The sequence below is a fragment of the Salvelinus sp. IW2-2015 genome, unplaced genomic scaffold (assembly GCF_002910315.2).
Source record: "Salvelinus sp. IW2-2015 unplaced genomic scaffold, ASM291031v2 Un_scaffold1264, whole genome shotgun sequence".
Lineage (NCBI taxonomy): Eukaryota > Metazoa > Chordata > Actinopteri > Salmoniformes > Salmonidae > Salvelinus > Salvelinus sp. IW2-2015.
Window position 1 is genome coordinate 139,141 of NW_019942806.1, and position 12,838 is coordinate 151,978.

Sequence of the window (12,838 nt, forward strand, 5' to 3'; positions counted from 1 at the left end):
CTGTTAGATTAGTACATGAACTACTAGCAGTGGGTATTTATGTACTGTTATATTAATACATGACTACTAGCAGTGGGTATTATATTTACTGTTAATATAATACATGACTACTAGCAGTGGGTATTATATGTACTGTTAGATTAGTACATGACTACTAGCAGTGGGTATTATATGTACTGTTATATTAATACATGACTACTGCAGTGGGTATTATATGTACTGTTAGATTAGTAATGACTACTAGCAGTGGGTATTATATGTACTGTTAATATACATGACTACTAGCAGTGGGTATTAATATGTACTGTTATATTAATACATGACTACTAGCAGTGGGTATTATATGTACTGTTATATTAATACATGACTACTAGCATGGGTATTATATTTACTGATATATTAGTACCATGACTACTAGCAGTGGGTATTCTATGTACTGTTAGATTAGTACATGACTACTAGCAGTGGGTATTCTATGTATGTTAGATTAGTACATGACTAATAGCAGTGGGTATTATATTTACTGTTAGATTAATACATGACTAATAGCAGTGGGTATATATTTACTGTTATATTAGTACATGACTACTAGCAGTGGGTATTAATGTACTGTTGATTATCAAGACTACTAGCAGTGGGTATTATATGTACTGTTAGATTAATACATGACTACTAGCAGTGGGTATTATATGTACTGTTAGATTGTACATGACTACTAGCAGTGGTATTATATGTAGTGATTAGTACATGACTACTAGCAGTGGGTATTATATGTACTGTTAGATATAATACATGACTACTAGCAGTGGGTATTATATGTACTGTTATATTAATACATGACTACTAGCAGTGGGTATTATATGTACTGTTAGATTAGTACATGACTACTGCAGTGGGTATTATATGTACTGTTAATAATACATGACTACTAGCAGTGGGTATTATATGTACTGTTATATTAATACATGACTACTAGCAGTGGGTATTATATGTACTGTTGATTAGTACATGACTACTAGCGTGGGTATTATATGTTACTGTTATATTAATACATGACTACTAGCAGTGGGTATTATATGTACTGTTATATTAGTACATGACTACTAGCAGTGGGTATTATATGTACTGTTAATTAGTACATGACTACTAGCAGTGGGTATTATATGTACTGTTAGATTAGTACATGACTACTAGCAGTGGGTATTATATGTACTGTTAATTATACATGACTACTAGCAGTGGTATTTATGTACTTTATATTAAACATGACTACTAGCAGTGGGTATTATATGTACTGTTAGATTAGTACATGACTACTAGCAGTGGGTATTATATGTACTGTTAATATTAATACATGACTACTAGCAGTGGGTATTATATGTACTGTTAGATTAGTACATGACTACTAGCAGTGGGTATTATATGTACTGTTATATTAATACATGACTACTAGCAGTGGGTATTATATTTACTGTTAGATTAGTACATGACTACTAGCAGTGGGTATTATATGTACTGTTATATTAATACATGACTACTAGCAGTGGGTATATATGTACTGTTAGATTAGTACATGACTACTAGCAGTGGGTATTATATGTACTGTTAGATTAGTACATGACTACTAGCAGTGGGTATTATATGTTACTGTTATATTAATACATGACTACTAGAGTGGGTATTATATGTACTGTTATATTAATACATGACTACTAGCAGTGGGTATTATATGTACTGTTAGATTAGTACATGACTACTAGCAGTGGTATTATATGTACTGTTATATTAGTACGACTACTAGCAGTGGGTATAATATGTACTGTTATATTAATACATGACTACTAGCAGTGGGTATTAATTTACTGTTATATTAGTACATGACTACTAGCAGTGGGTATTATATGTTGTTGATAATACATGACTACTACAGTGGGTATATATGTACTGTTATTTAATACATGACTACTAGCAGTGGGTATTATAGTACTGTTATTTAGTACATGACTACTAGCAGTGGGTATTATATGTACTGTTATATTAATACATGACTACTAGCAGTGGGTATTATATGTACTGTTATATTAATACATGACTACTAGCAGTGGGTATTATATTTACTGTTATATTAATACATGACTACTAGCAGTGGGTATTATATTTACTGTTAGATTAGTACATGACTACTAGCAGTGGGTATTATATGTACTGTTATATTAATACATGACTACTAGCAGTGGGTATTATATGTCTGTTATATTAATACATGACTACTAGCAGTGGGTATTATATGTACTGTTATATTAATACATGACTACTAGCAGTGGGTATTATATTTACTGTTATATTAATACATGACTACTAGCAGTGGGTATTATATGTACTGTTAGATTAGTACATGACTACTAGCAGTGGGTATTATATGTACTGTTATATTAATACATGACTACTAGCAGTGGGTATTATATGTACTGTTATATTAATACATGACTACTAGCAGTGGGTATTATATGTACTGTTAGATTAATACATGACTACTAGCAGTGGGTATTATATTTACTGTTATATTAATACATGACTACTAGCAGTGGGTATTATATGTACTGTTAGATTAGTACATGACTACTAGCAGTGGGTATTATATGTACTGTTAGATTAGTACATGACTACTAGCAGTGGGTATTATATGTACTGTTAGATTAGTACATGACTACTAGCAGTGGGTATTATATGTACTGTTAGATTAGTACATGACTACTAGCAGTGGGTATTATATGTACTGTTAGATTAGTACATGACTACTAGCAGTGGGTATTATATGTACTGTTATATTAATACATGACTACTAGCATGGGTATTATATGTACTGTTATATTAATACATGACTACTAGCAGTGGGTATTATATTTACTGATATATTAGTACATGACTACTAGCAGTGGTTATTATGTACTGTTAGATTAGTACATGACTACTAGCAGTGGGTATTATATGTACTGTTAATTAGTACATGACTACTAGCAGTGGGTATTATATGTACTGTTAGATTAGTACATGACTACTAGCAGTGGGTATTATATGTACTGTTATATTAATACATGACTACTAGCAGTGGGTATTATATGTACTGTTATATTAGACATGACTACTAGCAGTGGGTATTATATTTACTGATATATTAGTACATGACTACTAGCAGTGGGTATTCTATGTACTGTTAGATTAGTACATGACTAATAGCAGTGGGTATTATATTTACTGTTAGATTAATACATGACTAATAGCAGTGGGTATATATTTACTGTTATATTAGTACATGACTACTAGCAGTGGTATTATATGTACTGTTAGATTAATACATGACTACTAGCAGTGGGTATTATATGTACTGTTAGATTAGTACATGACTACTAGCAGTGGGTATTATATGTACTGTTAGATTAGTAACATGACTACTAGCAGTGGGTATTATATGTACTGTTATATTAATACATGACTACTAGCAGTGGGTATTATATGTACTGTTATATTAATACATGACTACTAGCAGTGGTATTATATGTACTGTTAGATTAGTACATGACTACTAGCAGTGGGTATTATATGTACTGTTATATTAATACATGACTACTAGCAGTGGGTATTATATGTACTGTTGGATTAGTACATGACTACTAGCAGTGGGTATTATATGTACTGTTATATTAATACATGACTACTAGCAGTGGGTATTATATGTACTGTTATATTAGTACATGACTACTAGCAGTGGGTATTATATGTACTGTTAGATTAGTACATGACTACTAGCAGTGGGTATTATATGTACTGTTATATAATACATGACTACTGCACTGGGTTATTACATTTACTGTTATATTAGTACATGACTACTAGCAGTGGGTATTATATTTACTGTTATATTAATACATGACCACTAGCAGTGGGTATTATATTTACTGTTATATTAGTACATGACTACTAGCAGTGGGTATTATATGTACTGTTAGATTAGTACATGACTACTAGCAGTGGGTATTATATTTACTGTTATATTAATACATGACTACTAGCAGTGGGTATTATATTTACTGATATATTAGTACATGACTACTAGCAGTGGGTATTCTATGTACTGTTAGATTAGTACATGACTACTAGCAGTGGGTATTCTATGTACTGTTAGATTAGTACATGACTACTAGCAGTGGGTATTATATGTACTGTTAGATTAGTACATGACTACTAGCAGTGGGTATTATATTTACTGTTAGATTAGTACATGACTACTAGCAGTGGGTATTATATGTACTGTTATATTAATACATGACTACTAGCAGTGGGTATTATATGTACTGTTATATTAATACATGACTACTAGCAGTGGGTATTATATTTACTGTTAGATTAATACATGACTACTAGCAGTGGGTATTATATTTACTGTTATATTAATACATGACTACAAGCAGTGGGTATTCTATGTACTGTTAGATTAGTACATGACTACTAGCAGTGGGTATTATATGTACTGTTAGATTAGTACATGACTACTAGCAGTGGGTATTATATTTACTGTTAGATTAGTACATGACTACTAGCAGTGGGTATTATATGTACTGTTAGATTAGTACATGACTACTAGCAGTGGGTATTATATGTGCTGTTATAGTAGTACATGACTACTAGCAGTGGGTATTATATGTACTGTTAGATTAGTACATGACTACAGTACTAGCAGTGGGTATTGTATGTACTGTTAGATTAGTACATGACTACAGTACTAGCAGTGGGTATTGTATGTACTGTTAGATTAGTACATGACTACAGTACTAGCAGTGGGTATTATATGTGCTGTTATAGTAGTACATGACTACTAGCAGTGGGTATTATATTTACTGTTAGATTAGTACATGACTACTAGCAGTGGGTATTATATTTACTGTTTTTAGTACATGACTACTAGCAGTGGTATTATATTTACTGTTAGCCATCTAGTTAATTTGTTTGGAGTTTTCACTTCCCATGTGGTGAATAAGCCCAAAAATAAATTTGCCTATGATATTAGTTCACATAAAGATGTAGGCAAATTCATCTCTATTGAACCACAAAATTCATAATATTCTGGAACCCTATTTTAACAGTAAAAGCAAAAGCCTATTGTCAAATAATAATTAATGACAATCAATAGGTTAGGTTGCACATCACAATATCGTGAATCATGTATTCCTGCTTGGACATGTTAGATGAAACAACTTATTAATTGAATATTATAAACTCGGCCCTGAATGCTGATTGGCTGACAGCCATGGTATATCAGAACACATTCCACAGATATGACAAAAACATTTTTACTGCTCTAATTACGTTGGTAACCAGTTCATAATTGGAATAAGAGACCTTGGGGTTTGTGGTATATGGCCAATATACCACGGCTAAGGGCTGTATTCAGGCACTCCGCGTTGTGCATAAGAACAGTCCTTAGCCGTGGTATATTGGCCATATACCACACCTTCTTGTGCCTTATTGCTAAAGCCTACCATCTCAGTAGTCTACTGCATAATCTAAAACACTGCAAATTACTTTAAGGTGATGCTACGCTACAGGACTGTTTTCCTAACACAGACTGGAATATGTTCCAGAATTCATTCAATGGCATTGAGGAGTATACCACCTCAGTCACCAACATCATCAGTAAGGGCATCAACGACGTCGTCCCCACAGTGACCGTACGTACATTTCCCAACCAGAAACCATGGATTACAGGCAACATCCGCACCAAGCTTAAGGCTAGAGCTGCCGCTTTCAAGGAGCGGGACACTAATCTGGACGCTTATAAGAAATCCCGTTATGCCTTCAGACGAACCATCAAACAGACAAAGCGTCAATACAGGACTAAGATTGAATCCTACTACACTGGCTCTGACATTCGTCGGATGTGGCAGGGCTACAAAGAGAAACCTAGCAAAGAGTTGCCCAGTGACGCGAGAGTTGCCCAGTGATGCGAGCCTAAAAGCTAAGTGCCTTTTATGCTCGCTTCGAGGCAAGCAACACTGAAACATGCATGAGAGCACTAGCTGTTCCGGATGACTGTGTGATCACGCTCTCCGTAGCCGATGTGAGCAAGACCTTTAAACAGGTCAACATTCAAAAGCCGCGGGGCCAGACCGGTTACCAGGACGTGTACACAAAGCATGCACGGACCCCAACTGGCAAGTGTCTTCACTGACATTTTCAACCTCTCCCTGGCCGAGTCTGTAATACCTAAATGTTTCAAACAGACCACCATAGTCCCTGTGCCTAAGAAAGTGAAGGTAACCCTAAATGATTACTGCCCTGTAGCACTCACGTCGGTGAAGTGCTTTGAAAGGCTGGTCATGGCTCACATCAACACCATCATGCCAGAAACCCTAGACCCACTCCAATTCGCATACTGCCCCAACAGATACACAGATGACGCAATCTCAATCGCACGCCACACTGCCCTTTCCCACCTGGACAAAAAGAACACCTATGTGAGAATGCTGTTCATTGACTACAGCGCAGCGTTCAACACCATAGTGCCTCCAAAGCGCATCACTAAGCTAAGGACCCTGGGACTAAACACCTCCCTCTGCAACTGGATCCTGGACTTCCTGATGGGCCGCCCCCAGTTGGTAAGGGTAGGCAACAACACACGCTGCCACGCTGATCCTCAACACTGGGGCCCCTCCGGGGTGCGTGCTTAGTCCCCTCCTGTACTCCCTGTTCATCCATGACAGTGTGGCCAAGCACGACTCTGACACCATCATTAAGTTTGCTGACGACCCAACAGTGGTAGGCCTGATCACCGAAAACGATGAGACAACCTATAGGGAGGAGGTCAGAGACCTGGCAGTGTGGTGCCAGGACAACAACCTCTCCCTCAATGTGAGTAAGACAAAGGAGCTGATCGTGGACTATAGGAAAAGGGGTCCCAAACACGCCCCCATTAACACATCAACAAACTATCATGGTCCAAACACACCATGACAGTTGTAAAGAGGGCACGACAACAACTTTTCCCCCTCGGGAGACTGAAAAGATTCGGCATGGGTCCCCAGATCCTCAAAGTTCTACCGCTGCACCATAGAGAGCATCCTGACCGGTTGCATCACCACCTGGTATAGCAACTGCTCAGCATCTGACCGTAAGGCGCTACAAAGGGTAGTGCGTACGGCCCAGTACATCACTGGGGCCAAGCTTCCTGTCATCCAGGACCTATATACTAGACGGGTGTCTGAGGAAGGCACCAAAAATGTTTAAAGACTCCAGTCATCCAAGTCATAGACTGTTCTCTCTGCTACCGCATGGAAAGTGGTACCGGAGCGCCAAGTCTTGATCCAGAAGGCTCCTTAACAGCTTCTACCCCCAAGCCTTAAGACTGCTGAACAACTAATCAAATGGCCACCAGGACAATTTATATTGAAGACCCCTCCCCCCCTTTGTTTTTACACTGCTGCTACTCACTGTTCATTATCTATGAATAGACACTTCACAAATTACCTCGACTAACCTGTAGCCCTGTACACTGACTCAGTACCGGTACCCCCTGTATATAGCCTCGTTATTGTTATGTATATTTCTTGTGTTACTTTTTGTTTGATTCGATTTCTTGAACTGCATTGTTGGTTAAGGGCTTGTAAGTAAGCATTTCACAGTAAGGTCTACAACTGTTGTATTAGGCGCATGTGACAAATACATTCTTGATTTGATTTTAATGATAACACTTTTTTTGCGTTATCCCGCTAAAGAGAACTGGGGAGACCAAATCATGGGCTGGTGCCACCAACTGAAAAAGTTGGTGGCACAGAGGAAAATGTTAGAGCCCTGTCAAGGGGTGTGATTTTTAATCTGCTGCAGAGTAATGTGTTCTTCTGAGAAGAGAAGCATGCGATAGGATTTTATGCAGAAAAATAGGTAGGAAAAGCTATGCATGTTTGTGAACACGGAAGTCAGTGATTCATTTGTTCTGTAGGTTATTGAGGCAGTACAAATGTGATGTGACGAAAATTCTGACTAAAAAGAAAGGGCATTAGATGACTAAAATGCCCACTGTTTTCATAATTTTGACAATAACTAGACTAAATCATTATTCAAATTACAAAAATGTGACTAAGACTTAATGGTATTATAGTCAAAATGACTTAGACTAAATAAAAAAATAGTACCAAATGAACACTGGGCTGGAGTATGGCAGTATAACTCTCCTCCAGCTCAACCAGCTCAACCTAGTGCACCTGCAGTACTATAACTCAGGCTGTTTCCATGACGCAGCAAATCCACAGTAGACTATACTATAACAGGCCTCTCTCTCTCTGGTGGCCTGCGGCTGTGGTGGACAGGGCTGTGTACAGGCGTTTGGAGGAGCAGGTTGATTTCTTGGCCCTTTGGCTAAAGATAGAGCCCATCTGTGCATGTGCCTGGCTACGGCCCATTAGTAACAGATATGGAGATCCCTCCCTGCTGAGGGCAGAAAACTATTGGCTGCTGCTGGAACAAACCTGTTGAATCCCACCACTTAGAAACACACACGCACGCGCACCTGCACACATATTGGCCAGTGTTGGTCAGGTTACAGTTAGAGATAGGTTTAAGGTGAAGGGTTTAGGTCAGGGCATGTAAACTTCTGTGCACAGGCCATTTCTACTAAAATGAATCCTGAATGGTTACCCATCCATCTGTTTAAGTCTCAGACGGATCTCCAGGGTCACATTAGGTTTGAAACGTTCTGCAGTGAAGATGTGTAGCATGTGTCAAAACACACACATTACCACAAGACTGACTTAAGATGGACGGGACAGATTGGATTAGCTCAATTCATATCACTGTGCACTCTGGGTAAATAAGACCAGGTAGTCAGGGTAGGCTGACCCTGTGGTATAATGTTGACTCCTTTCCTTGTTTTAATAATAGTGGCTTTAAGGGATTTGTCACACTTGCTCCTATCCTTTGATTTCTCTCTCGCTCACACACACCCACACATACACACACATACCCACACGTGATTACTTGTACATACGTTTGGCACCACAATGATGAGCATGCAGGTCATTCCAGTCAGCAGCAGAGCCGGAGCACATGTCCTCTTCCTGCCCACCCGGTCCATCGCATAACAGCCAATCAGGTAGGAGGGGAACTCCACCGCACCTGGAAACAGACAATCACAAAGGATGTCAGAGCAAGACAGCGGGCAAGGCTGGCATTGTGACATTCTGTGAGGTGACATCTGGAACTGGGCCAGCATTGCCCGTAATTTGACTGAAAGGTCCTAGTGACGAGACTGTTTAATCTTTGATACTTAAGAGCATAGAGAAAAGAGCTTGCTAGATGGCACTTCCTCTGAGTTTCACAATTGATCTAAAGTGCAGCCAAAAAGAGGGCCACAGACAGCTAGGCTTACTCTGAGGAGGAAGTGGGGTTTGTGGCTCTTTCTTCAAACACATATCTTCCAAACACAATATAGGCTTATTACATTATTCTCATTGCCCTCATTACATCCCACAAGTACCTAGCCTAAAAATCTACAGTAGTGAGATATTTTTGTGTCTAACAAAGTGAATCATGGTTAAAAAAGATATTGTATCTTACTGACCTGGGCAGGTCCCAAAAGCATTGTAGCACTAAGATAATTGTAATTCCACTGAAACTAAATGTACAAAAGATTATCTTAGTGCTTACGATGCTTTTGGGAAATGGCCCTGATCTTCCCTTAATGAAACCAGAACTGGAGAAAACTAGTTCTGTTGCTCACCACACACACATTAGGTATTGACTTTAAAACTATGTATACATCCAACGGCTAGCCATCCAGTTTTAAACAGTTGTCTGTTTACAGTGTAGGTGCCCAGACATTAACTTAAAGCCCAAAGCAGTATTCTGTCAAGAATCCTTCCTGTAGAATAAACAGAATAGTAAACACAGAATAGTCAACAGGCAGAGCCATGGGACAGACCAGACACAGACCGTGTTTACATGGCCAAAAGTAGCTGTGTCTGAATAAACACACCTTTGTCTGTCGCTGTAGGAGCCTGAATTAGCAGCACCAGCTAGCAGCAGCAACACCAGCTAGCAGCAGCACCAGATACCAGCAGCACCACCAGCTAGCAGCAGCAACACCAGCTAGCAGCAGCACTAGCAGCAGCACCACCAGCTAGCAGCAGCAACACCAGCTAGCAGCAGCACCAGGTACCAGAGAGCACCAGGAGTACCATAGCAGCACCACCAGCTAGCAGCAGCAACACCAGCTAGCAGCAGCAACACCAGCTAGCAGCAGCCCAGCTAGCAGCAGCACCACAGCACCAGATACCAGCAGCAGCACCAGCTAGCAGCAGCACCAGCTAGAGCAGCAACACCCAGGCTAGCAGCAGCACCACCAGCTAGCAAGCAGCAGACCCAGCTAGCAGCAGCACACCACACCAGCTAAAGCACCACCAGCTAGCAGCAACAGCTAGCCGCAGCACAGCTACCAGCAGCAAGCACCAAGCTAAGCAGCAGCAACACCAGCAGCAGCAACACCAGCTAGCAGCAGCACCACCAGCTAGCAGCAGCAACAACACCAGCTAGCAGCAGCAACACCAGCTAGCAGCACCACCAGCTAGCAGCAGCAACACCAGCTAGCAGCAGTACCAGCAACACCTAGCAGCAGCACCACACAACACTCCCTGTCTGTCTGTCTATAGCTACCTCAGCCAGCCCATACTGTCTCAGTATCAACATCAGCCACATATACAGTAGTAGAGTTCAGCAGCTTTAGTTCAGTGTATAGAATGCTCATCTGTCCATGACCATCTACATGTACTATATGAATACATTTTTGCTTGATAGGGAAGTAAATATATACAGCTTGGTGGTCACTCCCCTAAATATATACAGCTTGGTGGTCACTCCTATAATCACCCCTAACACAGTACATACACATCATATGCCCCACCCACACACACCCCCATCACAGTCTCACCAGCCAGGAAGAGGTTGATGTACTGGTTGCCCCCCAGGTTAACAGAGCCCAGGGAGAAGACGTAGTAGCCCAGGCTGCTGATGAACCACACGGCCCCCACCGTCACTGTCCTCCACGCCATCCTCCACGTCCCAAACAGGTCCAGGATGCTCAGCTTCTTCTCGGGCTCTGCCGGCTGGGCTACCCCCGCTGCCACCTCCTTCTCCAGCAGAGCCTCCTCGGGTTCCAGGAGGTTCTCGGCCCTCAAGCGGCCAGGCTCCAGCCCGTTGAAGCGGGCAATGGAGTCCAGCAAGACCTGAGTCTCCTTGAGCCTCCCCTTAGCCATCAGGTAGAAGGGCGTCTCTGGGAACTTCCAGCAGAAGAAGAGGAAGGGGGAGGTGCAGGTGGAGAGGATGATCTGATAGCTCCGCCAGGTCCGCACCAGGTAGCCCATGATTGCTACCATCATGACGCCCGTGGCAAAGGCGGCGTGCACGTGCATGGAGGTCCACGTGCGTACCTTGTTGCCGGTGAACTCGGTCACGTACACAAACACCACCACAAGGTAGCCACTAGACACCTGCAGAAAGAGAGGGGGGGGACATTGGAACACAACACAGGGCAAGAGCCTCAAATCACATATAGGCTACACACACAGAGACAGACACACACACACACACACACACACACACACACTTTACTCTTGATGCATAAATCTAATGCCTGACGCAAGTCTCTGATGTGTGTTATCCTCTGGTCTGTGTTTAGTAAATAGATCCTGAGAGCAGACTGTGGTTAGACCTTATCCTCAGGGAATGACCCAGATATTAGCCCAAACAGCTCACAGACATACAAGCATTAGCATAAACATGCACACACACGCTAACATATATACACAGGAAATAGTCTGGTAGGTTGTGCTTGTGGTTTCTAAAACGGCCTTTCAAATCTGTAACTCTTACAGGGTTTACAGACCACAATACGAACAACAGAATATGGCCTATGGTCAGAGAGAATGTAGGGTTGAACAGACACCTGGCTGTAAGACTGAGAATGTGTGTATATGTGTTCTGTTATGAGCAGCACAGGGAGGGTTTGTGTCTGGGCACAACATAGGACCTACTATGTAAGCAACATTTTATAGCCTTGTGGCCTGCTAATATTAACTAATACTGACAAATACAAATACTCTATGAATACTAACTAATGTATGAATATAACTGCATTCCTGAACTTGACTTCTGCATAAATCAAGAACTCACAGTATGTCTATGGGAGATGAGTTTGAAATGTCAAGTAAAGTTTCCCCATAAGAGAATATTTTATTGAGTGTCTTCTTACTGCAGGCCTTACACTACATTCCTCTCCACACACACACTCACCATGGCGAGCAGGAAGCGTATGAACATAAATAGGTAGTAGTTCCCCGTAAATGCCACGCTTACACCAAACACAAACTGGCACAGGCTGGTGATCATCAGGATCCTCTGTCTGCCAACCCTGAGAGACAGAGGAGAGAGAGACAGAGGAGAGAGAGACAGAGACAGAGGAGAGAGAGAGAGAAAGAGAGGGAGAGAGGGGGGGGGGGGGGGATGTGAAAAAGTCTGATTACTGTTAGGGGTACAGTTAATAGTGCACCAACGCCTTGTTGTGCTGATGTCATCCTGACTGACATAAGTTCAGGAGCGGGTTGTCAACAATTTTGCAATGCCCCAGACTGTCATTCAGTAAATTTTAAATTAGGAGCTGGACCACTCAAGACCGGTGGAATGGTACATATTATATTCTACCAGTAATGATGTTTTAGTCATTTTGAGTACATCTTTATCAAACCCCGCTTTGCCCGTAGATTTGACACCCCTTTGTAGAGAAGAGACATACTTC

The 12,838-nt window shown here is 40.9% G+C and overlaps 1 protein-coding gene across 1 annotated transcript in view; it reads right to left on the minus strand.

Annotated features, from left to right (window-relative positions):
* LOC112070223 (solute carrier family 22 member 16-like) overlaps positions 1 to 12,838 on the minus strand; it is a 35,786-nt gene that overhangs the window by 12,251 nt on the left and 10,697 nt on the right. Inside the window, exons 3-5 of the mRNA XM_024137644.2 lie at positions 12,337 to 12,454; positions 10,976 to 11,534; positions 9,038 to 9,165 (exon numbers count right to left, since the gene is read on the minus strand). Coding sequence (XP_023993412.1) covers positions 9,038 to 9,165; positions 10,976 to 11,534; positions 12,337 to 12,454 — 805 coding nt within the window. The remainder of the gene's footprint in view (positions 1 to 9,037; positions 9,166 to 10,975; positions 11,535 to 12,336; positions 12,455 to 12,838) is intronic.